This window comes from Ranitomeya variabilis, chromosome 7, assembly GCF_051348905.1.
Source record: "Ranitomeya variabilis isolate aRanVar5 chromosome 7, aRanVar5.hap1, whole genome shotgun sequence".
Lineage (NCBI taxonomy): Eukaryota > Metazoa > Chordata > Amphibia > Anura > Dendrobatidae > Ranitomeya > Ranitomeya variabilis.
The window spans coordinates 170,465,774-170,492,823 of record NC_135238.1 but is presented as its reverse complement, the minus strand read 5'-3'; the positions used below and the strand labels follow the sequence as shown (position 1 = coordinate 170,492,823).

The 27,050-nt window shown below is 42.2% G+C and overlaps 1 protein-coding gene across 2 annotated transcripts in view; it reads right to left on the bottom strand.

Annotated features, from left to right (window-relative positions):
• SPAG16 (sperm associated antigen 16) overlaps window positions 1-27,050 on the bottom strand; it is a 1,378,074-nt gene that overhangs the window by 533,554 nt on the left and 817,470 nt on the right. For both annotated transcript variants that reach the window (XM_077272256.1, XM_077272257.1), the window contains exon 13: window positions 2,301-2,427. In XM_077272256.1, the coding sequence (XP_077128371.1) occupies window positions 2,301-2,427 (127 nt within the window). The remainder of the gene's footprint in view (window positions 1-2,300; window positions 2,428-27,050) is intronic.

Here is a 27,050-nt window from a genome sequence, read left to right as displayed (position 1 = left end):
GGAGAAGGCTATAAGAAGATAGCAAAGAGTTTTCAAGTTGCCATTTCCTCAGTTTGAAATGTAACTAAGAAATGGCAGTTAACAGGAACAGTGGAGGTCAAGCTAAGGTCTGGAAGATCAAGCAAAATTTCAGTAAGAGCTGCTTGTAGGATTGCTAGAGAGGCAAATCAGAACTCCCGCTTGACTGCAAAAAACCTTCAGAAAGATTTAGCAAACCCTGAAGTTGTGATACATTGTTCTACTCTTCAGAAACACAAGCACAAATACGTCCTTAGTGTGAGAGTCATCAGAAGAAAACCTCCCCTGTGTCCTCACCATAAAATTCAGCATCAGAAGTATGCAAAAAAAACCATGCAAACAAGCCTGATGCATTTTGGAAACAAATTCTGTGGGTTGATGAGATTAAAATAGTATTTCTTGGCCACAATGATCAAAGGAATGTGTGTAAGAAAAAATGGCACCAAATTTCAGGAAAAGAACATCTCGCCAACCATTAAGTATGGAGGTGGATCACTCATGCTTTGGGGTTGTGTTGCAGCCAATGGCACTGGGAACATTTCACGGGTAGAGGGAAGAATGGATTAATATCAATTTCAACAAATTCGTGATGCAAACATGCAAACATGCAAACATAACACCATCTTTAAAAAAGCTGAAGTTGAAAAAAGGATGTTTCCTACAAATGGATAATGATCCTAAACACACATCAAAATCCACAATAGACTACCTGAAAAAGCACAAGCTGAACGTTTTACAATGTCCCTCACAGTCCCCTGATCTGGACATCATTGAATATCTGTGGCTATGCCTCAAAATAGCAGTTTTGAAAGGAAGAATTGATGAAAATCTCTCGAAAAATGAAAGACTCTTAGCTGGCTACAAAAAGCGTTTACAAGCTGAGATACTGTCATAAGGCGGTGCTACTAGGTACTAACCATGCAGAGTGTCTTGATTTTCTCAGTGGTCCATTTTCCTTTTTGTAATTTTTAAAATGTAAAACATGATAATATAAATAAAACTATATATATATATTTTTATTTATTTATTTATTTTTTTTTTTTTGGGGGGGGGGCGTTTTCTGTTGCTTAACTGTTCACAAGAACAGTAATTTTGACAAGGGGTGACCAAACTTTTACCTGCCACTGTACATACATAACGTGACAAGACCGGTTAATGTCCAATGTGAACAATCCAGCCTGGTTAATGCAGAAATGGAGGAAGCCTTGCAATATCATAGAACTGATTGTGCATGCAATAATACTGAAACCAGTGCACATGAATAGTCTGCTCCCATACACCCCCTATGTGGTTGTATCTAGTTTTTGAAATCTATAGGAACACTTTCATTAACAATCATTGTAGTTGGAAAAAAAATAATCTGCTTTATACAAATGCAGTGATGATTGCCATTAGGAATAAGCCAAAGTAATTATGTGTGTACTTGTGCTTTGATATAACACTGTTGAACGACCTAAAGTTTTAAGTTTACTCTTGATTCACATGTAACAATGTAGTGCAGAGTTCACAAAGCTCAGCTACATCTGACAATGCATCAGACATGGCACAACACCCACAAATAATAAATTGTACTTTCAGATGGGCTGGTTAGGATAAAACATTATAAAAGGGTACTTGTCAGTCGATTCTTGCTGCCTAAACCATTCATAGCATGAATCAGAGCTTGGGTACATGATTGCAGCCAAGAATGTTTTTTCAGAGAAAAAAAAAAAACTATAGATCTATTGGTAGAGATAAGACTAGTCCGGCACCGCCTCTGGACGGCCTCTCCTGACACCGGTCTAAATGATTAACAGGTCTCTTCCCTGTGTGTACAAGACCTGTCAATTAATTAAGGCAGTGTAGGGAGAATTGGTGTGGCACCAAACTAGTCTCGTCTCTGCCTATGATCCCCCGGCAGAACAATTTTTTCTCTGAAATGTCGGAATGTTTTGGAGAAGAAAATGCCTGGTTGCAAGCATGCAGCCATGAGCTGATTTATACTACCCGTAGTTTTGGCAGCATGAATTGGCTGACAGGTTCCCTTCAAATATATGTTGTACATCGCAATACAACGTCATTGGTTTTAATAGTATCATACTTTCTGGATTATCAGAAGTGCATAAACATGTAAAAAGAGAGGCTTCGCTACTCTACTATGGCAAGACTTTCCACCCATCATACCATACCAATGACAAGTTGATGACTGTAGATCATGTCAATTTTGAGAAATCCAATCTGAATATATATATATAGAAGGTCAAGATTTGGAGCCAGAAAGACATAAGATATGATTGACTTACCATTCTAGCATCCCATAAGGACAAGGTCTTATCAGCCGAGCTGGTGAGCACAATGTTGGAATACGGCAGGAACTCAATGCTATTCACAGAATCCACGTGGCCTCTCATGGTGTACCTGCACCTTTCACTGTCAATGGAAACAGAAAACCCAGTTACTTTATGACCATCTGTCATAAAAGTTAAGTAGGGAGAACTTGTCACGAATAACTTTACTATGAATTCAGTAATGTAAGCAGTCCATTAATATTTCAAGAGTCTGTATGAAACAATGAATACTCAACTCTGAAAATAGTCTTACGTTGCTGTTGAGAACTAGCAATTTAATTTGCTTTCAGAAATTTGCATTACAATACAAAATAAATTTTTCCAAATGTTAAGTATAGTGCAGGATTTCCCATAATTACCCTAATGTATTCAAAACACGAAGAGAATAACATGGAAAAAGCAATGGTAAAAAAAAAAAAAAAAACACAAGAGGAGCATTTGAAAAGACAAGAGAACCGAAACTCTAATAAGGAAGCTACAAGGAAACCATGGCGTTAATGCGCTTAGTTTGCAAGTCAATATATCAAGTAATTACTATTCTATTGCACGGCAGAAGACGGATTTCGAAGAGTCAAGTTGCCCTCTCTCAGGGCTACTTATCACTCAATCTGTGCAGAAACGTATATTTCTGCTTTAAATAACACATCCCAGATGAATTTCCTGCAGGGCCACGAGATGTAATTATTACTCACACCCTTGTATGTCAACAGGGAACCAAGCAGACCATACAGGAACCCAGAGCACACTGTGCATACAGCATCAGCTTCTGGTGATTGACACAAAGGGTAGACAAGTGGGCTGCAGAAGGAACTGGGTGAGATTAATTAGCTGCCACAACAGGAAGAGCCTGGTCCAGATATGTTCCAATGTGCAAATGGACTCAGGTGACAGACCCTGACAGGTGGCATGTGGAAGAGACAATGCACAAGTATTCATACAAATATATTACATTTCGCTGAAAAGCCCTCAGAATAATATTTCTGAATAAAATCAATAAGGCATTTAGAATTCTTATAAAATGTGTATCTTTTAGACAATTCGGAGTAAAAGTAGAATGTACGGTATGGGAAACATGATGTGTGGACTGTATGGCTTTCAGATTTCGTACTGGGGTGTGTAACATCACAGCTGACATTTCCCACTACACAATATAAACATTCAATCCTGGTTATTAATTTGATTTGCAGGCTTGACACCCTGCTCATTCCAGAGGGGGAAATAATTGAATCACTACAGCCCTTTATTTCCTTCCTGCAAATTGTTGAGGTAGATAGATTCCGATGTAACATTATTAATCCAACACATATTGTATTAACTACTATATACCATGAAGGAGAAAAATATTATGATGCAAAAAACTTAAAGGGGTTGAGCAGCCTTGGGGAGCAAATCTGCAGTTACTGTATATGAAGATTCTCCGATGCCGGGAGCAGGCCATCATGTGACCGCAAATATGTGATTTGCACACTTTCGGACACAATTCGACTAGACGTGTCCAGCTTCACTCAATACGCTTGGATTGAGTGAGGCCATGCACGTCTAGTTAGCATGTGACTGCATGTATGCAAATCACATACTTGCGGTCACAAGCCCAATGCTCACTGCACCGGAGAACCGTGGGCGCTGTGAGAAGTCTGCAGTCACATAAAATGACTGTAGACTTATACCCCAATCCTGCACAAACCCTTTAACATAGCACAAGGCATTGAACAAGTCAAAAATGTATCAATGACTGTTTTATCAAGATATCTTATAAAGACTTAAAAAAAGACATAGGTCCATCAACTTCAACCTTTCTGAACCAGTCATACATGATCTACATCTAGATTCTAGATTATTGTATTTAATAAACATGTTTCTCCCAGGCTAAAAGCCTACAAATTTAAAGGTCAGTATCCAGCACTAATAAAAAAGCAGCCTTAGGCTGATGGGAGGAGGACAGCCAAGTATGGAGGCAGTCACCACCGATAGTATACTACAAAAACTGACCAGCAGTTTGATAAATATTAGGTTTGGGGTCCCATCAAAGAAAGGTCACCTTGTTGCGGCTAATAGGCTCTCATGAATTGACCAACTTATGCGCTAAGTACCTTCATTTTTATAAGTATATTTTATATACTAGTAATGTAGTATAAAGTTAATATACACAGCTCAAAAAAAATAAAGGGAACACAAACAATATAAGTTGAGTTTTTATATCAGTATTTTTAAGCGAAAACCAGGAGTGGATCAAAAATACAGTAGTGGTGCACCTTTCTACTATACTCTTCCTCTTATTATTTCACTCCTGATTTTGGCTTGCAAATACTGTTTAAAATACTGACCAAATACTGAAAATGTGAATGTGGTCTTATTGTGATTCTTTACAATAAAACTGTTACACTGGAGCAGTGACACATCATGGAAGATCAAAAAAGAGTCTATAGATAATGTTTAAAAGGTAATATGTGCCCATAACTTTACTCTGACTGACTGAATAATTTTCCTCCCCAACTTTCCTGGAAGTGTTTTTTTTTTATGCAACACAAAAGTTAGGACAAATGAAGAAATTAAAATTCAATGCAAAAGGAAAATGTCAGTTAAGATTGGGAAATGCATTTAAGAAGACTTAGCCACAAAAGAGTTTTTGCTGGTGGTTAAAATGACACAGTACAGGATAATAGTAACAAAAAACTTAGCACTACAGGGTGAATGCAGATAAACAAGACTTTGTATTAGGAAAATAAAATCACTGTAAAAATTATATGACGTTTCGGCCTAAAATTAAACTTTTGTAATTATACATTTCGGTCTAAAACTAATCTTTTGAAATACAACCCCTGGTAAAAATTATGTAATCACCGGCCTTGGAGCATGTTCATTCAGTTGTTTAATTTTGTAGAAAAAAAGCAGATCACAGACATGGCACAAAACTAAAGTAATTTCAAATGGCAACTTTCTGGCTTTAAGAAAGACACATGGAAACATGGAAGGAGAACAGCATCGTGAAGACTCTTGGAAGCATCTCTTACTCCTACTCGCTTCTGAGAACAATAGTGTCACATGTTTACTTCACTTTAAAGGGAACCTGCCAGATTCCACATGCCCTCCAATCCAGCATCACTGAGCTATGACCGTGTGACCGGAAGACATCTTCTGAACTTCCGGACATGCGCAGTGTGAATCTCTGAAGCCAGGAAGCTTACACCCGGCTTCAGAGATAGAATGACACTGCAAAATGAGAGGTGTGCATGCACAGATTTGCATGAGCTGGCAATGAGGCCGGATCGTGCAAATTACGTTATCATGCCCACAGGGGTGTGATAACATGAAAAGAGGGCTCACTAGTCTGGGGAACTAACACCCCATCAACTAGTCAAATCCATCATTAGCATAGGAAAATAAATTGGAGGTTTTCAATGCATTTTAAAAGCAATTATTTAACTGAATTATCTTATACAGGGCAGTAGTTTAATCACATAAAGCTCAATGCTGCTGGACTGCAGGGCATGGGGGACCTGACAGGTTCCCTTTAAGGACTGACAATAAAACATTCAAAATCGACGAGAAATTGAAGTTTGCAGGAAAAAAAGTATTAAGAAACATTCTTTCCTTTAAATGACTTGTATATAAGGCAAACATGAAAAAAACGAACAAAACAATTTAATAAAACAAAAAATAATTTGTAATACTTTTATATTTTCTTTTATTTAAAAATTGAATATTTAGTGTAATTTATGAAGAAAGCAAGAACTGCCAAAAATTAGATGGAAAAGGGGCTCAAATACACCATGTACTAGACATAAAGACATAAAGATGTGCTTCATACATATTATGTTGAAATTCTCATGCAGTGGTAGTCCTAGATTCATAAAGGCTATGCACTAATTGCAAAGCCTGCCAAATATTACAAGCAGGGTCATCCATACACCCTTGAATGCATCAACTGTAGTGCTTTAGTGCCTCATTCAAATATTGTGAACAAAGTGTAGTTGTGGTAATCCCACAAAAAATTACAAAAGTGTAGTTGATGTACTTGATTGTAGTTGATATTTTATTTTTTTAAATTGTGTAATAATTTATATGTTTTCCTTTTTTCCTTACTTGTCTTTTTTAGTTTTCTTAGTTTCTTAATGGGTAGAAAGTTTCCGCTATGGCTGCTCCTATGGTGAATAATTTAGTTTGATGTACCATCAAGAGGACCCTATATGAATGCTGTGGACATCTTCATTGCACATTGATATTTAATGCACACTGCACTTTAATCTAATAGGTCACATGTTATAGTGTACAATTTGGTTGTACATTAGTCTTATCATTTTTGTAATTATTTCTTGTAATTACTGTACTAGTAATTATATATATATGTCACAGTTCATTATTCATATTATGTATTTAATCACGTTTTTTTAATAATAATAATTTTTTATTCATATTATCATGTCACTTTTCATATTTTAATATATTGTCAGCACTGTTGCACTTTTTCGCTTTGTTTAATTATTTATATGCTTATATACTATAAGTTCCGAAATCATGAGTGGTTCTCTATATACTCCTTGGCTGGCCTGTGCGCATGTCCGTTTGGGCTGGTTACCTACCATCGCTGATGGCGTCTTTATCGCAACCAACATCATGTGCGGGCGGTGCCTTCCCACGTCACAGCTGTGGGAGGTTCCTGCTTGTTCACATGGCGATGACGCACCCGGTGATGTGGACGTTTCCTGCCTCCAACTGGGCATGCGCCGCTGTAATGGCCGGTACATGGTGTCATTTTAGCTTCGTAACCTTATTGGGTGGCCTTGTATATTTATACCACAATGTGACCTGACGACGCCACTCCCCCGGAAGAAGGCACGCACGCCAAAACGCGCCTTGGGGTGGTGGCGCCGCAGGTCTGAGGTAACTATGCTTCACTTTAACTTTTAATGTTTTTCATGTCTGCAATGGGTGTTGGTGCTGGATGTTTTCTACCAGCCTAGTGTATTGTTCCTATTTACGGACTTGCTATTTACACCAATGTATATATATGTGGACAATGGTAATCATAACAGCATGTGTTTAGCCTCCGATCTGCGGCCCCTCTTTGTAGCATTCACCTTTCAATCATTTTGGTTCATGTTTGTTAATATGGTTTTTTAATGATTCAATAAAATTTAGATTTTTTTGTATCCTGGTTTATGCAGTATTTCTCTGTAGGGTATATCTATTTGCTGCATGGGATTTTGTATTTAATCCCCTGATTGGGCACAGGTGCTTTGTATTGACACACTGTGTATTGTGCATCATCATTGGTTTACACCTCCCGAGTTTGCAAATCTATCACAGGGTTGTGCAGAGTGAGCAAAGGAAGTCCAAGAACCACATGAGGAGGCAGAGCCTCTAGCACATAACAGTCAATACCTTCTGAGTAAATGGCCACTACATGTAGATGTAACGGCTTCAGTAAAATACCCCTGTCTTGAGGGTGCAGATTCGATGGCGTTTATGGGTATAGGTCTGGACAGTGTATGTGATTTGAGGCCCTGGACCTGGATGAAACTAGCGTTGATCAAGATAATCCCCGCCTCACTGTCCAGAAAGGCAGAAATAACCACCTTATTTTTGCCCAGATGGATTTCAGCAGGCAGAAAAAATTGTGCCCTACCCACAGAGGAGATATGTACACCCGGGCTGCTAACCTCCCCACAACGCAGGCTCCTTAGTTTTTCGATGGCTATTTACAGTGAGATAGTGAAGGACACGTGCCCATGAAATGACCCTTTCTACCAAATTAAAATATATACTCCCCCTTTGCTTCGCACAACAGAATGTATTCCAGAATGAGTTGCCCCACCCAACTGCATGGGTTCCTCAGATCAGGTTTCCTTTGGCCCCAGACCTCCCGCACATTGGGTTGTCTCTTTATGTCTCTGGCGAAGATGGCGATCCACCCAGATAGTCAGAGACATGGCTGTCTCAAGGGAAACTGAAGTCTCATACAGGGCTAAGGTATCCTTCACCCTTACTGATAGCCTTTCACAGAGCTGGCTACGGAGCGCAAAGTCATTCACTTAGTGTCAGTGGACCATCTCCAAAACAGAGCAATACTCATCCACTGGCTGATCTCCCTGCTGAAGCTGACGTAATGGACTCAGATGCGGTTGGGGTCATTGCATATATGACCCAGCGCCAGAAGAAATTCCTCCACTGTCTGAGCAACTGGGAGTGAGACGGGAGAGAGAGTATGTCCTAACACTAGGGGTGCCCTTGCTCACCCTGTTTCCCAGATGATAGTGAAGATGCCGTGGCCACGTACCTTGCCTTAGCTCCTGAATCCAGCAAAAACCATAGATCCGTCTGGTCTGTTATTCCTTTCCATAACTCTGCTCCAGTGTGCATTTTTTCTCCTTGACAAATTAGCTTCAGCAAAGCCTGTTGCCACTTTGCTGAGGCAGTGCTGTACAGCTTTCATCTTCCAGCTGATGTGGATGATGTGCTCTGAGATAGCACATGGGAGATGGAAGAGGAACAGGAGGGGGTGCAGAAACTGCTGTAGGAGGAAACCCTGATAGAAGTAGGGTCAGCAATCCTCGGCATCTGGAGCACATGTGCCGTGCCATGGTGTGACTCAAGCCCAGCCTCCACAATGTTCACCCAGTCTGCAGTCAGGGAAATTAAGCGTCTCTGGCCACAAGTGTTTGTCAACGTGTTCGTTGTTAAGTGTACAATTTCAGTAACTGTGCTGGTAAAGGCACAGGTGATTTCCTGGACACATGCTGGTACAAGGCGGGGAAAAAGAGACAGCTTGAGACTGAATACTGAGGGACTGCTGCCTGCAAGCAGCCTGGAAATGTGCCTGTTTAGTGTTTGAGCCTGTGGGTGGGTGGTTGGGAATTTTCTTTTTCGTTCCAAGGCATGGGGTATGGACAGCTGAAAGCTGTGCTGGAACAAGTTTTTGCCAGAATGCGCAAGTACAGGTGAACAGTAGGAGGCATCTGCACCAGTGTTTCGGACATGAGATTGGGAAGCACCTTGCACAGGAAAAGAGGCAGTGGTGTCACCCGATGGCACCAATCGTGAACCCAGGTGTTTGGCCCACCAAATCTGCTGCTTAGATGACATGTGCCTGATCATGCTGGTGGAGGTTAAGGTCTTAGTGGTCATGCCCTTGCTGATCTTGTCATGGCACAGGTCACAAATTACAATTTTTTTGCCTCAGAACTATCTTTAAAAAAAAAGTCCCAGACTGGTGAACACCTGAGTCTTTGATGGAAAAATTCATGAGTGTTGGTGCTCTGTGGAACAGTTGCCCGCCTTATCCCTCTGGTCACTCCTTCTTTCTGCCTGTTTCAGTGCTGCAGATCGCTCCCCCTCAGCGCTGCTGGCCTCGCTCTGCATGACAGATTCACATGTTGAGTCACTGACTTCATCATCCATCACCTCTGTGCAGACACGATGGTCAGTGAGTGCTCTCATCTGCTGGCCCAGCTGCCTTTAGAAAGACAGCATGGACTAGGGCTCATCCAACTGAATGCCTGCACTCCTTCCTCGTGGGCATAATACTACTCAGACAACACAGGGTGAGGGTAAAACAGTGTGGCAATATTTTATTTACCTACCAACATACGATACCATATAATAAAGTGTACATATAATCCCCTTTAAAACTTAGCTTTTAATAATGCCAATAAAAAACCTTGACCCAAAACAAACCTTGGTTAAATAACCACATAGAATAAAATACCACCAGTTAGGTGACCTATTGAGATGCTACAATAAACCTACTGCTCACACCTGCCTTGCTGTGGAGGTTGGCACCCTAAGAGACGATTTTTGGCGCCCCCACTCAACGCAGGCTATCCCTGTCTCCCCTATGATATCCCTCTCAATGTAGGTGGGAAAACAAAATAGTAAAGAGCAGTGGTGAAGAAGGTACACACAATATGTATAAGTACCCAACAAATCTCAACAAGTATCCCCACTTCTGATCATAATGATACAGCACATCGCCCAAATGTGAGCCAGATAACAAAATAATACTCAGTCACAAGATAACCGTATTTGTCCCCTATAGTCACGGACATGTATTGATAACACATTCAGGTCCAGTAGGGACCAACACAGAGAACCAGAGTATTGTGAAAAAAGATGACAAGAGATCACTTAGCGTGTGCTGGTATCGCCCCGACGCGTTTCCCCATTAGCATGCTATCATGCTATTCATCTTCATGGCATCCGGCAGTATCGGTCACCACACCATCTCCTCCTGATGAACCATACTAATGGGGAAACGCGTCGGGGCGATACCAGCACACGCTAAGTGATCTCTTGTCATCTTTTTTCACAATACTCTGGTTCTCTGTGTTGGTCCCTACTGGACCTGAATGTGTTATCAATACATGTCCGTGACTATAGGGGACAAATACGGTTATCTTGTGACTGAGTATTATTTTGTTATCTGGCTCACATTTGGGCAACGTGCTGTATCATTATGATCAGAAGTGGGGATACTTGTTGAGATTTGTTGGGTACTTATACATATTGTGTGTACCTTCTTCACCACTGCTCTTTACTATTTTGTTTTCCCACCTACATTGAGAGGGATATCATAGGGGAGACAGGGATAGCCTGCGTTGAGTGGGGGCGCCAAAAAATCATCTCTTAGGGTGCCAACCTCCACAGCAAGGCAGGTGTGAGCAGTAGGTTTATTGTAGCATCTCAATAGGTCACCTAACTGGTGGTATTTTATTCTATGTGGTTATTTAACCAAGGTTTGTTTTGGGTCAAGGTTTTTTATTGGCATTATTAAAAGCTAAGTTTTAAAGGGGATTATATGTACATAACTAGTTTGATTAGTCCCTACACTATTCGTTTTTTGATTGTTCATATAATAAAGTGCCAGCAAATACACAGCATGGTGCAAATTACAGTTTCACCCTTCCACTAGCTCACCAGAATTAGAGCAGCTGCAACTTTGGGGCTTTTAGGGCGGAATACCCCCACCAATGGCACCCCACTTTTCGCGGGTATTGAGATGAGGTAATGACAAGCTTAGGAAGATGACGGTCCATTGAGGTACGTGGCCAGGTGACCTGATTGTCCCATCCTGGCTTCTCCAAACATCTCCAAGGGGCCAGGTGGCCTGATGATCCCAATCTGGATTCTCCAAACATCTTTGAGGGTACATTGAATGTCAATGGAGCACATCTGTATTCCTCCAGCTAGAGCCATGGTCCCTTAAGCTGGCAACCTGTAGAATCTCTTTGGAAACAGGGGAAAATCCCCTTTTATAGATTACCACTGTCCTTCAGGCCATCATGGACAGGTCAGAGGGAAGGTGGGATGAGATCATCTCTCATTGTTCGAGTATTCAATCAATTTGGATTATTTATATTTCAATGTTTGCAGGTCAACAAGCTGCATGGACTGGTACCATGGGTAAGCGATATATTAGTAAACATCCATTATTCAATGACCCTGCATCTCTGTCCTCCAAAGATAGCAGCACAATATGTTGCAATACATAACAATTTAAAAGTCAACGTTCAGGCTCATATGAACAATGGCCTATGTCATTTGACCCACCAAAGAAAAATACATCTGGCCTAATTAAGAATAAATGCTGTGTCATCATAATCTTGTCTTCCATTGACGCACCCTGGTACTCCTGAATTGGTGACTTAACTACAACCTGACTTATCGGCAACTGTGTCTCATCATCATCTACCTCGTTTGACAAAATTTGCCGTTTCCCACTGTCATTTTCTCTCAGCACCTATCATTGAAATCATCCTGCTTACCGGGTTTCTGCCAGCTGCTTGCCTATAGTTTGTAGAAATACCATTTTATATAATTATGAGACCCTGTCTCCTTTATCGAACTTAACCTCAACATCAGGTCTTGGAGAATGGGAGTCTAGCACAGCTGCTGTTACAAGACGGCATTTTAGCTGTCTCTTTCTATGCTCCCAAAATGAACCGAGGTCTTTTATTGTTGGGAAATTAACATTCTCCACTCCTACCCCAACTACCCTCCTTCCCATCTCGAGTATCTTCCTAAATCCATCCCTATCTGTAATTTTGGTATAAAGATATTCTATTTTTATTGTTACTTCTTACATTTTTTGTGATTATTTCCCCTGTATCCTAATTCCTAAAATCCAATAAACATTGAATAAAAAGGACTTCAGAATCATTTACTTTTAAATAGTGATACAAGTTAATGAATATTGACCACTAACTTGATGATTATTTGTTGCCTGTGCACATTATGTTGTGTTGAAACTATTTCAGGCATCAAGCTTCAATTCTTGCATTTGACTATAAGAGTTCTTCTTTTTCCTTTGTTCATCTCTGTGTATACTGCTATAAACATTCTTCAGATCATGTCTGTGATTAAATAGCTGATCCACCACATGCCTTGACCTATATAAACTACTCCAGAAAGAATATTACAGGAGTGACAGAGTATTATGTGCAAGGAAAGAACTTGCTACTCACTTCCATTGTCTTTTGTAGTACAGTTACCACATTGTCAGGGAAGGAAATTACATTTTTACAAATGTTAAAAGGTTGAACAAACACACTCTTAGGTTTTATGTTTGTCAAGGTGCTGCTTGTTTTGCTTTTATTCAGTTAGAATTAAAAAAATACTTAAAAATGTTCACAATAAGTAAGATAAATATGAAAAAAATAAATGTGTTTTTGCAAGCAAAAATGCAATGAAATTCCTCCAGATTTCAGAAAACTAGTGCCACCTACGAGTGACAACACTTGAAGTAAATGTCTGAATTGTTGAGTTTATGAGTAGAGTAACAGTTCTTTGTGTGAGATCCATTTTGCCATTTTGAAAAGTCTTAGGCTATGTACACAGGATGTTTTTAAGACCCCGAAGCACTCATCAAGGTATTCCTTGCCAGTGGTCTTTTTCCTGAAGCGGTTCCTCTGGTGCTTTTGCTGTCGTTTTTGTGGCAGCTCCACCACCAGTGTCTTTTTTTCTGTAAATTAAACAATAACTAGAGAGTTGCTCCCTAGTGGAAGCCACCTGAGGAATGAACATACTACTTCTTTTAACCACGGGAAAACGGTAAAACTCGGTGAAAGGAGCGCCGAAAGGAAACTGACACCAGAATGAGGTTTAAGCCACAACGCGTTTCAACGGAAGTACCGTTTTCATCAGATGGACATTTCCTGAAGACGGTGCTTCCGTTGAAACGCATTGTGGCTTAAACCCCATTCTGGTGCCAGAGTTTCCTTTCGGCGCTCCTTTGACCGAGTTTTACCCATTTCCTGTTTCTGTCCTCCTTCGGAGGTGTTCGGCTGGAGCTGCGGGGGGACTGTGCGCCCTCCCCTCACTAGGGCTACCTATCCAGCGCTCCTAAAGAATCTGCCTTTTACTGACTGTGGTTTACAATTCTTTTAACCACGTCACAGTTTCTAGACCATGAAGCAATTAAAATAAGTAACAAAAGACTGATAATTTGTATAGCAATGTCGGTTTTACATTGATGTCCATTATGTTCCCTATTTATAGCAGTTTTCTTATGTTTTTAAGGCAGATTCCTAGTGGAATCTTCCAGAAAAAGATATTGTGTGCAGATATCCTTGGGATGGAATCATATGTGCAGTCTTTGTGGCAGTTTTTTAGCCATGGCTATAAGCAAATTCAAGGATATGTTGCATCCACTTATTGCTTAGGTTAAAAAAAACAGAACCTCAAACTGAATGTTTATTAGAAGAGCATTTTTGGTGTTACAAGAATATTGATTCTTCTTTTGGTAATACAGGAAAACACTTAAAGGAGGACAGTAGTTTCAACAAACTTTGAATAAGTCCATAGAATAAGTGATTTTGTAACCTTCCCTTGCTTACAGAACAAATCAGTCACTCTAAATTTATTGGTAAATCCAGTCTTTGCGAGGTTAGACAGATTTTTAGCTCACTGAGGGATCAGGTTACTTTCTCACAATAGAAGGCTTAAGAGAGGGGGATTGGGAGAAACAGATACACACTCAGACAGTGTTGCTGAAGGCTCTTGTAAGTGTAGCTGTAATGTTTAGTATTGCTTCCATGCCCCTTTTTCTAACGGTGTGCTATGTGGCAATAGATCTCCTCTTCTCTAAGGGTACTGTCACACAGTGCCATTTTGATCGCTACGACGGCACGATCCGTGACGTCGCAGCGATCGTATGATTATCGCTCCAGCGTCGTAGAATGCGGTCACACGTTGCAATCACGGCGCTGGAGCGATGCCGAAGTCCCCGGGTAACCAGGGTAAACATCGGGTTACTAAGCGCAGGGCCGCGCTTAGTAACCCGATGTTTACCCTGGTTACCAGCGTAAACGTAAAAAAAACAAACAGTACATACTCACATTCCGGTGTCTGTCCCCCGGCGTCTCAGCTTCTCTGCACTGTGTAAGCACCATAGCCGGAAAGCAGAGCGGTGACGTCAGACGTCACCGCTGTGCTCGCTTTCTGGCTGGCCGGCGCTCACAGTGCAGAGAAGCTGAGACGCCGGAGGACAGACACCGGAATGTAAGTATTTACTGTTTTTTTTTTTTACGTTTACGCTGGTAACCACGGTAAACATCGGGTTACTAAGCGCGGCCCTGCGCTTAGTTACCCGATGTTTACCCTGGTTACAAGCGAACACATCGCTGGATCGCTGTCACACACAACGATCCAGCGATGTCAGCGGATGATCAAGCGACGAAAGAAAGTTCCAAACGATCTGCTACGACGTACGATTCTCAGCAGGGTCCCTGATCGCTGCTGCGTGTCAGACACTGCGATATCGTAACAATATCGCTAGAACGTCACGAATCGTACCGTCGTAGCGATCAAAATGGCACTGTGTGACAGTACCCTAAGTTTGCTGTGCAAGGTAAACGTCAGAGCTGCTAATCTCCACCTACTACCCAAGGTAAAAATTCTCGAAAAAACATTAATGGCCCCACTAATAGCATGCCAATACGTTCATGTATGTCTGTGCTTGGCACTTTTAGTTGACACTGAATATACTCAGGTGTTTTGAAAATTTTCATTATTTGCATATCATTAAAGGGATGGTCCGACATACAAAGTAATTTTCATCCTAAATCTATTTAGTGTAATAATCTAAAATATTTTCTACTATACATGAATTAAAAATCGTTCATGCTAAACTAGCTGCTTTATTTTTTTTACTACTTCCTTTTTTGATGAAGCTTTGTTTGAGAAATCCAGTGCATGCCGGGAAACTCAAATGAAGCTTCATCAGGGTGCAAAGGCTGCCGCAGCCTGTGCCCCCTCCCTGAAACAAAGCGCCATAAGTGACAATTGTTTCAGGGGCTGGGCTAGTTCCTTTGTTATGTGCACTGCGCGATGTGCACAATGACAGTGCACTTTCTCTCCGGTTCAGATAAGCGGGAAAAAAAGACATGGACAGCATATCCAAATGTAATACATTAATCTATTGTAATTATGCACATTTTTCAAATTTGAACATGAGGTTCTTAGATAATATTTTGATCAGAACATGTAAGTGCGGCACCCCAGTGTCCTGGTCGTCGCAGTGATGTCACTATCCTTTCAGGGGAGAACTGATGTCATGTCTGAAGGCAATGAAAGACAACCACATTCAGGTATTACACGCATGCAACATGTTCACACTCCAGACCAGAAGGGGGAGCTCTAAGCCTGTTTAGGGTGAGCTCCCCTATTGACATCCTGATCTGGAGGGAAAAGAGTTCAGTTCCTGTCAGGCAGACAGAAGAAGTGGAGCTCTGCTGGCCTGAAGTGCAGCAACTCCTGGAAAAAGACACAAAAAGGTGAACATACTGCAGAGAGTGTGCAGGAAAGTAGAGCACAGGAGAGGAATATCAGAGGGAGATCAGCCAGGAACAAGCTGCTCCTTTCTGAGGCACAGAAGCCGGTAGCCAGGAACACCGAGGGAGTAATTGACTCTACGCATTACTTCAGAGACCGGCAGGACAGTCAATTCCACGGTGGCAAATTGTGGGGGTCGGGGCATCTCTAGGGTCCCTACAAACAAGCCCCAGGCTATCCCAGTCATACGGGTTGTCCTATCCATACCATCTGGGGGACAGAGAGGAAGAAATAACAACATCTAGAACCTCTACAAGAGTTGTGAGGACCTTACCGAGAGGCTCAGCAGGGAGGTATTACACCACACAGGCGATAGTAGGAAGGCTACTGATTTCCACCTGTATAAGGGGACTCTGGAATTGCCTTCAGACTGACCGGACTCTGCCTGCCCTGTCATCTGGCACTCCGGGCTGAGGATATCATCTGAAGTCTTCAGTAAACAAGGTAAAAGACTGCAAACCTGTCTCCTCATTCTTTATTGCACCTTGCCCATATATAAACTCTTTTACTGGACACCCCTGAGGGCCACAGACCGGGTCAGCCACCGTGACATCCCCCGAACCGCAGGACCCGGTACCGAGTACCCCATTGCCCTACACTGGGGGCGATCCATAAGCCCACTGCAACATCACAGAAAACCTCTCAGTGGGTCCCTAACCTGTATATATGTAGCTCTGTGAGGCAACCCCCGCTGCCACGATAACCACGCCAACAGGGAGATGCACCCAGAACCTCAAGTTTAGCATTATAAATTTTGCTCAGCCAAAGTAGATCAGTATATAATATTTTGTTGTGCAGTACACAACTTTTTTACTTTGGTATATTACAAAAGCAAACTTACAATACGGCCTATTAATTATTAGGTATAACTTTCACCAAAGTACTAGGGTCTAAGGGGTATCGTTTCTCCTTATGGAGAGTGACATACCATCTCTGGCTTGTCAAGGTAAGGAGGCTTATTTGCCGTACAATGCTCCTCTGGGAAATTAAATATGCAAATTGCCTCTTCTGAGAAAAAGAGGACTTAACTCTATAGCGCCACCTGTTGAAAGTAGTGATCCTACAAGTCACAATCAACCCTCTAACGAGTCGTGCAATATGACTTAGGATAAAAGCCAAATCAGTATCTCAATTCGCAGACACAGTGTTTCGGGCTGTTGGTCCTCGTCAGTGCGAAGCATGAGAACTGATTTGGCTAGGTGAGAGGCTCTGGACTGGGGTCTAAGGGGTATTGTTTCTCCTTATGGAGAGTGACATACCATCTCACCTAGCCAAATCAGTTCTCATGCTTCGCACTGACGAGGGCCAACAGCCCGAAACACCGTGTCTGCGAATTGAGATACTGATTTGGCTTTTATCCTAAGTCATATTGCACAACTCGTTAGAGGGTTGACTGTGACTTGTAGGATCGCTACTTCCAACAGGTGGCGCTATAGAGTTAAGTCCTCTTTTTCTCAGAAGAGGCAATTTGCATATTTAAATTCCCAGAGGAGCATTGTATGGCAAATAAGCCTCCTTACCTTGACAAGCCAGAGATGGTATGTAACTCTCCATAAGGAGAAACGATACCCCTTAGACCCCAGTCCAGAGTCTCTCACCTAGCCAAATCAGTTCTCATGCTTTGCACTGACGAGGGCCAACAGCCCGAAACACCGTGTCTGCGAATTGAGATACTGATTTGACTTTTATCCTAAGTCATATTGCACGACTCGTTAGAGGGTTGATTGTGACTTGTAGGATCGCTACTTCCAACAGGTGGCGCTATAGAGTCAAGTCCTCTTTTTCTCAGAAGAGGCAATTTGCATACCAAAGTACTAGCGATTCCTATATAATGAGACTCCATACCACGCCGTACAGTACATTAAAAATAGTCCACATTATTCTACTACGAATCCAATGAAAACAATAATAAAATAGGTCCATACATAAATTTAAAATTGAATGTGCACATACACTGATGTGTTATTACCACCATATATGATAAAATAGTTAATGTGGTCGAGGTATAATGTATATACAAGTTTCCTTATTCAATACCACAACAGGAGTTCTTTGCAAAATATAAGACATTTCACAAATCCACCTGAAAGATCAAAAATTGAATACAACACTGCAAGCAGAGCAAAGGTTTGTGAGCCACGTGAAATATTCTGCAATAAAAAGGCTGAAAATCAATGAGCAATTTTAGCACTCGTGTTGACTAATCTCCTCTTGGACTTATCTGCTGGTTTATATCTAAATTGTTCTACAGCATAAAGCAGATGACATTTTTGTAAGCTCTGGGATTTAAGTTGTACTTGGAGACTTACTAAAACATCTAGGCTGTCTTGGGCAAAGAAAAAAAAATGTTGTCAAATATTAATCCAAGAATTCTATTTTCCTTCATGGTTTCATTTCTTAACACATATAAATAATTTTTTCCATTCTGCCACAAAATAATAAATTTTCACTGTTATCAGTACCATAGCATAAAAAGTCAATACAGGTCTTTATTATGGAGCAGTTCACATCCCATGTAAAAGTGGAACATTTTTTTTAGCACAAATGCATGGCTTGGAGGAAAAGTAGACCGCACACTAAAACTAAACTTTTTCCTAACTGTGAAGAATGGGGAAGGTAGCAACATTTTTCTGGGCTGCTTTTCTGCCTCAAGGCCTGGTTGCCTTGTAGTCATCAAAGGAACAATTCTGTCAAAGACATATCATTTTTTTTTACAAGAGAACATAAGGGCAGCAGTAGTGTTGAGCATTCCGATACTGCAAGTATCGGGTATCGGCCGATACTTGCTGTATCGGAATTCCGATACCGAGATCCGATATTTTTGTGGTATCGGGTATCGGTATCGAAACAACATTAATGTAAAAATGTGTAAAAGAAAGAATTAAAATAAAAAATATTGCTATACTCACCTCTCCGACGCAGCCTGCACCTTACCGAGGGAAGCGGCAGCGTTCTTTGTTTAAAATTCGCGCTTTTCTTTCCTTTACTGAAGTCCCGGCTTGTGATTGGTCGCGTGCCGACCATGTGGCCGGGACGCAACCAATCACAGCAAGCCGTGACGTAATTTCAGGTCCTTCAGGATTTTAAAATTACGTTCCGGCGTTGTGATTGGTTGCGTCGCAGTCACATGGGCAACGCAACCAATCACAGCAAGCCGTGACGTAATTTCAGGTCCTTAAGGATTTTAAAATTACGTCCCGGCTTTGTGATTGGTTGCGTCGCAGTCACATGGGAGACGCAACCAATCACAAGCCGTGACGTCACGGGAGGCTGGACACGCGCGCATTTTAAAATGGGCGCGTGTCCAGCCTCCCGTGACGTCCCGGCTTGTGATTGGTTGCGTCGCGATCAACCAATCACAAGCCGGGAGGCTGGACACGCGCGCATTTTAAAATGAGCGCGTGTCCAGCCTCCCGTGACGTCCCGGCTTGTGATTGGTTGCCTCGCGGTCAACCAATCACAAGCCGGGAGGCTGGACACGCGCGCATTTTAAAAAATTTAAAATGCGCGCGTGTCCAGCCTCCCGGCTTGTGATTGGTTGACCGCGACGCAACCAATCACAAGCCGGGACGTCACGGGAGGCCGTGTTTGGGGGCAGACAGCTGGAAGGACAGGACCCGGTATTATCAGCGGGGTAGAGCTGCCCCCACCGGTATACACAGCGACCGCCGCTACAGCAGAGGGGCCGGTAATAATCCGACGGAGAAAGAACAGAGATTGAGAGGGAAATTCGAAACCAGCAATTTAAAATGCGCGCGTGTCCAGCCTCCCGGCTTGTGATTGGTTGACCGCGAGGCAACCAATCACAAGCCGGGACGTCACGGGAGGCTGGACACGCGCTCATTTTAAAATGCGCGCGTGTCCAGCCTCCCGGCTTGTGATTGGTTGACCGCGAGGCAACCAATCACAAGCCGGGACGTCACGGGAGGCTGGACACGCGCTCATTTTAAAATGCGCGCGTGTCCAGCCTCCCGTGACGTCACGGCTTGTGATTGGTTGCGTCTCCCATGTGACTGCGACGCAACCAATCACAAAGCCGGGACGTAATTTTAAAATCCTTAAGGACCTGAAATTACATCACGGCTTGCTGTGATTGGTTGCGTTGCCCATGTGACTGCGACGCAACCAATCACAACGCCGGAACGTAATTTTAAAATCCTGAAGGACCTGAAATTACGTCACGGCTTGCTGTGATTGGTTGCGTCCCGGCCACATGGTCGGCACGCGACCAATCACAAGCCGGGACTTCAGTAAAGGAAAGAAAAGCGCGAATTTTAAACAAAGAACGCTGCCGCTTCCCTCGGTAAGGTGCAGGCTGCGTCGGAGAGGTGAGTATAGCAATATTTTTTATTTTAATTCTTTCTTTTACACATTAATATGGTTCCCAGGGCCTGAAGGAGAGTTTCCTCTCCTTCAGACCCTGGGAACCATCAGGAATACCGTCCGATACATGAGTCCCATTGACTTGTATTGGTATCGGGTATCGGTATCGGATTGGATCCGATACTTTGCCGGTATCGGCCGATACTTTCCGATACCGATACTTTCAAGTATCGGACAGTATCGCTCAACACTAGGCAGCAGTAAATATCCTCATGTTGAAGAATACTGAGTGATACAACAAGACAAACCAAAGACCTAAAGCACACAAGTAAATTAACTGATGAATGGTTGATAAAGAAGAACTTCTTTGTTTTGGAATGGCCAAATCAAAATCCTGACTTTAACGCTATCCAGATGTTCTGGTCAGGGGGTGTACAAAGAAATCATGGGGCACCATAGCGAAAGTTCTATTTGGCCCCCCTGCCCTCACCTTATAAAAAAACATTTGGCATGGTCACAGAAGAGAAAATCTCACAACTTTGCATCCCTTACAACAGTGTTTCTCAACTCCAGTCCTCAGGACCCCCACAACAGGTCATGTTTTCAGGATTTCCTTTGTATTGCATAGGCGATGGAATTAATGCTTGAGCAGGTGATGAAATTATCACCTGTGCAATACTAAGGAAATCCTGAAAACATGACCTGTTGTGGGGTCTTGAGGACTGGAGTTGAGAAACACTGCCTTACAAAGTAATTTTGCTCATATTGAAGCCCATTAGTGTTCCTATACACTAAGATACCAAATCCATGGCTCCCATAAAGTATGAGCGCAACAAAAGTGTCCCACAAACACAGTATGATACCCCCATAGTGAATTCCCTCACAGTACCCTCCAACAGAAAAAAATGATGACTCTGCAGTATCCCCACCGCAAATTATGATACCCCCACAGTGCCCCATAACAGTATGATGACCCACAGTGACCCCAACACAGTAGAATGGCCCCAACATAGTCCTACCACAGAGTATGAGGTCCTCCATGCAGTATGATGGCCCCACACAGCCCTTTGTTTAGTGAGATAATGTAATTCCTTAAAGGGTTTTCAGTAAAAGGAAGCTGCCCCACAGGTTCTATATTCGCCATGAAACAAATCATCAGGAGGTGGTGCCAGTGTCACTCACCCTGCTTCTATCACCGCCCCCTGATTATGTCCTGTTTCATGGAGACAAGCTGAGTGCCGCTGCCACAGTCACCTCTCCAACAGCATCTATCACCACAATTGATTCCAGATGCCATCACAGGGTGGCAATGAAAGAAACTCTGGAGAGTAAGGTGATGAAAAAGAGAAGAGACTGCAGAGCCATCCTCTTGATAATGCCTTGTTTGAGAAACTGCTCAAATGAAATGTCACAGGAAGTAATGCAAGAAAATACGTGAGGATTAGCAAAATAGCGTATGTAAAAATAAAGCTAATTAAAAAGAGCATTTTAATTATTGGACAACCCTTTTAATTAAATCTGTGGAACTGTAAGGCCATGTTCACACTTTGCGGTTTTTACCGCGGAACCGCCGCGATTTTGATGCTGCGGGTCCGCAGCAGTTTCCATAGCGTTTCCATTTACATGTAAACCCTATGGAAACCGCAAACCACTGTGCACATGCTGCGGGAAAAACCGCGCAGAAACGCAGCGGTTTACAACCCGCAGCATGTCACTTCTTTGTGCAGAATCGCTGCGATTCTGCACCCATAGGAATGCATTGAACCGCTTACTTCCTGCATGGGGCTGTGCCCACGTTGCGGGAAGTAAGCGGCTAATGTGCGGGTGGTACCCGGGGTGGAGGAGAGGAGACTCTCCTCCAGGCCCTGGGAACCATATTTGGGGTAAAAAAAAAGAATAAAAATAAAAAATCATGTTATACTCACCTCTCAGTGCTGCACGTGGCCGGCCGGTCAGAGTTGCTGTGCGAACAGGACCTGCGGTGACGTCGTGGTCACATGACCGTGACGTCACGAAGGGTCCTTCCCGCACATCATCTTTGGAACCGGAGCGCCGGGTGCAGCGCCGAGGAGATCCGGACATCAGAGGGTGAGTATAACCAATTTTTATTATTTTTAACATTACTATTGATGCTGCATATTGCTGCATATGCAGCATCAATAGTATAGGAGTAATCCCGCAGTGGAAACCGCAAAACAAACCGCGATAAATCTGCAGGGATAACCGCAGCGGTTTTGCCCTGCAGATTTATCAAATCCGGTGCGGGAGAACCCGCAGAGGGACGCCGCAAAGTGTGAACATGGCCTAAAGGTGGACATATCAGTATAGTGGTATCACCTTTGCAGCCAAGAAGCACTTGGGGCAGTAACTATGCCAAAATGTCATAAAATATTAATTCTAGTGACAATTGACTAGTGAATTGCATAGTAGTTTACTGAGAACTTTAAAAAGTGACTTGATATCTACAGACCTGCAAGCCTGACACCAGCATATAAAAACAGGTCAGTAAAGACAGCGTCCGGAAAAGGAAGAAACAATGACCACATTTAATAAAAGCCTTGTTCGAAAAAATAGGATAGATCTATTTACACAGCTAGACAGATGGATTGATTCAAACCTGAGAAACTTGATTAATGTTTAGTATAATGGAATTCACATATGAACCTGTCAATAAGTGAAGAGGTTTTGTATTTTAAGGTAATCCATTCAATGCCATTTACCAAAGGAAATGCATTTTGCGTAATTATGTTTTGCTTGTTTGCTGAAGCTTTATGATGACTGAAAGAAGAGAATATTTAATATAAAAGGATTTAAAAGAATATGTTGTTTCCCTAAGCTTTCCTAAGAATTTACAGGGGTTAAATGTAATCTGTGCCTTTACTTAGAAGACACTTGATATACATTGGTAATAAATGTTACTGTAGGAAGAATAACAATATTCTTCATATATTTCTGAGTTGTTTTTATCTAAAAGACTTCACCAAGCAAAATATAGTCTTGTAGCAGATGTTAAAATTACATACACAAATGTATCTGAACATAATACTTATAAGAAAAAGAGCTAGGAACAGTTAAGAATAAATATATATGTAGGTGGAAAAGCCCAGCAATATACGGATTTCATGAAATAGCAGGCACAGTGGAAGCAAAAAGATTCCAAGTGGTGTAAAATACTGCTAATAACTTTTTCTATCTAGAAATAAAGCCTCCTTATAAAGCTTAGCATAAAAAAGTGAAACTCACCTTATCGATCCCAATCACTTCCTTTTTGCCGCACCCCAGTCTCCTGTTTGACTCTATACACTTTCTACTGCCTTCAGTTAGTTACATGCCATCGAGCAACTGGCTGCAGCGGTCACGAGGTAGATAGCATGAGATTATTTAGAGGAAAGAAGAAATGTTAACAGGGGACTGTGAGCATTAGCCATGTTCATACGTCCAGTATTTGGCCAGTATTTTACATCAGTATGTGTAAGGCAAAACCAGGAGTAGGTGAAAAATACAGAAGTGGTGATGTGTTTCTATTATACTTTTCCTTCGATTGTTCCATTCCTGGTTTTGGGTTACAAATACTGAGGTAAAATACTGAACGTGTGAATTTAACCTTAGAAACAGAGTTGCAGGAGATCACTATGATGAGTATAATTTCTGTTAGGAGTCGAGTTCCCACCACTGCACAGGGGGAATCTCGAACCATGTCTGCTGCGGTCTCCCATTCTACATCAGCCGCAGTAGAGCCTGCTCAGTGGAGAAGTCGGTCCCAGCGTCTCACTCAGTCTGATACTGTGCAAAGGGTTACTGCTGCCTTTCCAGGCTCTGCTGTTGTAGCCTGCACTGGTCAGTGGCGAGCAGGCTTTTCTGGGACTAAGTCCTGCCTTGCACACACTGAGCATGCCCAAGGTAAGACCTCTCATTGGAGGTCAGAGGTCACATGCTCAGGTACTGCAGCAGCTATCATTGGTCCTCTAGGAAGGTCCGGAAGCTGCTGCAGCTATAAAAGGTTTGCATGGCCGCACGGCCATGCGCTAGTATCACCTCATGTCATGAGCTTGTTATTTGTGGTCGTGCCTGTATGTGTGTATACAGGGACCCGGCTGAAATAAGCCCCTAGAATACCGGCACCTCCGGTGAGGAGTTTGCATGTATGTGTTCAGGGACCAGCTGAAATAAGCCCCTAGAATACCGACACCTCTGGTGAGGAGTTTACATGTATGTATTCAGGGACCCGGCTGAAATAAGCCCCTAGAATACCGGCACCTCTGGTGAGGAGTGTTTGTGTGCTTTTCTGGGTGCGTGACCACTGACTGCCATCAGCTCAGCACTTAGCTGTGTTCCCCTGTGATGCTAACAGGGCACAGCATCTTATTTCTAGGGACTCTGTGGAGTTAACAGAGTTCACTTATACCGCCATATAGCGCCGCCATTTGCCAGCAGCAGGTTTCTCTCCTGCACGGTGGACCCGGGGTTGCGAATGCACCTATTTATACATATACACTCACCGGCCACTTTATTAGGTACACCATGCTAGTAACGGGTTGGACCCCCTTTTGCCTTCAGAACTGCCTCAATTCTTCGTGGCATAGATTCAACAAGGTGCTGGAAGCATTCCTCAGAGATTTTGGTCCATATTGACATGATGGCATCACACAGTTGCCGCAGATTTGTCGGCTGCACATCCCAAAGATGCTCCATACAAGGCAGGATGGATCCATGCTTTCATGTTGTTTACGCCAAATTCTGACCCTACCATCCGAATGTCGCAGCAGAAATCGAGACTCATCAGACCAAGCAACGTTTTTCCAATCTTCTACTGTCCAATTTCGATGAGCTTGTACAAATTGTAGCCTCAGTTTCCTGTTCTTAGCTGAAAGGAGTGGTACCCGGTGTGGTCTTCTGCTGCTGTAGCCCATCTGCCTCAAAGTTCGACGCACTGTGCGTTCAGAGATGCTCTTAGGCCTACCTTGGTTGTAACGGGTGGCGATTTGAGTCACTGTTGCCTTTCTATCAGCTCGAACCAGTCTGCCCATTCTCCTCTGACCTCTGGCATCAACAAGGCATTTCCGCCCACAGAACTGCCGCTCACTGGATTTTTTTTCTTTTTCGGACCATTCTCTGTAAACCCTAGAGATGGTTGTGCGTGAAAATCCCAGTAGATCAGCAGTTTCTGAAATACTCAGACCAGCCCTTCTGGCACCAACAACCATGCCACGTTCAAAGGCACTCAAATCACCTTTCTTCCCCATACTGATGCTCGGTTTGAACTTCAGGAGATTGTCTTGACCATGTCTACATGCCTAAATGCACTGAGTTGCCGCCATGTGATTGGCTGATTAGAAATTAAGTGTTAACAAGAAGTTGGACAGGTGTACCTAATAAAGTGGCCAGTGAGTGTATATACTCGGTGTGTTCCGCCAACCCTGACAATTTCTTTTTTATTTTATAGTTTCTTTTACAGCTTTTTTATGGCTGGAGAACCCTTTTTCATGCTTTGTAAGACCACCACATCAAAACCCTGTCATGGGCAGCCCAATCTCCAGACCTGAACCCCATTGAAAACCTCTGGAATGTAATTAAGAGGTGATGGATAGTCACAAGCTATCAAACAAAGAAGAACTGCTTACATTTTTGCGCCAGAAGAGTGTGCAAGACTGGTGGAAAGTATGCCAAGACGCATGAAAGCTGTGATTAAAAATCATGGTTATTCCACAAAATATTGATTTCTGAACTCCTCCTGAGTTAAAACATTAATTTTTGTTGTTTCTAAATGATTATGAACTTGTTTTATTTGCAATATTTGAGGTCTGAAAGCACTGTTTTTTTTTATTTTGACCATTTCTCCTTTTCAGAAAAAAATAAAAAATGTACTGCTTGGAAATTAGGAGACATGTTGTCAGAAGTTTATAGAGTAAATGAACAATTTACATTTTACTCAAAAATATACCTATAAAGAGAAAAAACAGACAAACTCAACATTTTGCAGTGGTCTCTTAATTTTTGGCAGAGCTGTATACTAAGAAATGCTCCTGATGTACACAGCCCATAGACTATAATAGTTCTAATATTTGTCAAAAGAGTGTGCCTTTAACATATATGTAAAAAAAAGTTTACATCTAAATAATATGATGTTCTTACATTGAGGTCAAAGGTAAATGTGGTGTGGACAGAGCTTACAATCGTATAAAAACTGGTTTCATTTATCGATCTACATAAAAAAATATTTCTGTTAACCAATACTCTATATTATCTTTATAATAAAATAATTGCTGAAAAATATCTGGCATAGGGACAAAAGTCATTTTTTACATCATATCACAAGCATTGATGTCATTAAAAGGGGCATTTTAATGTAAAAGAAAAATTTCAAATGCTATATAATGACCTCTTTACTAACCCCCTCCTCCCGTTACAACTGTACTTCCTTCCCAAGCGGTGGTGTGATGAGCAGGAATGTGACCACTGCAGGCAATCATTGGCCACAGCTGTGACTTCAAAGGTCACCAATACAGCTTATGACTGGCTGCAGCATTCAAGAATAGAGAGTGGTGAAAAATATTG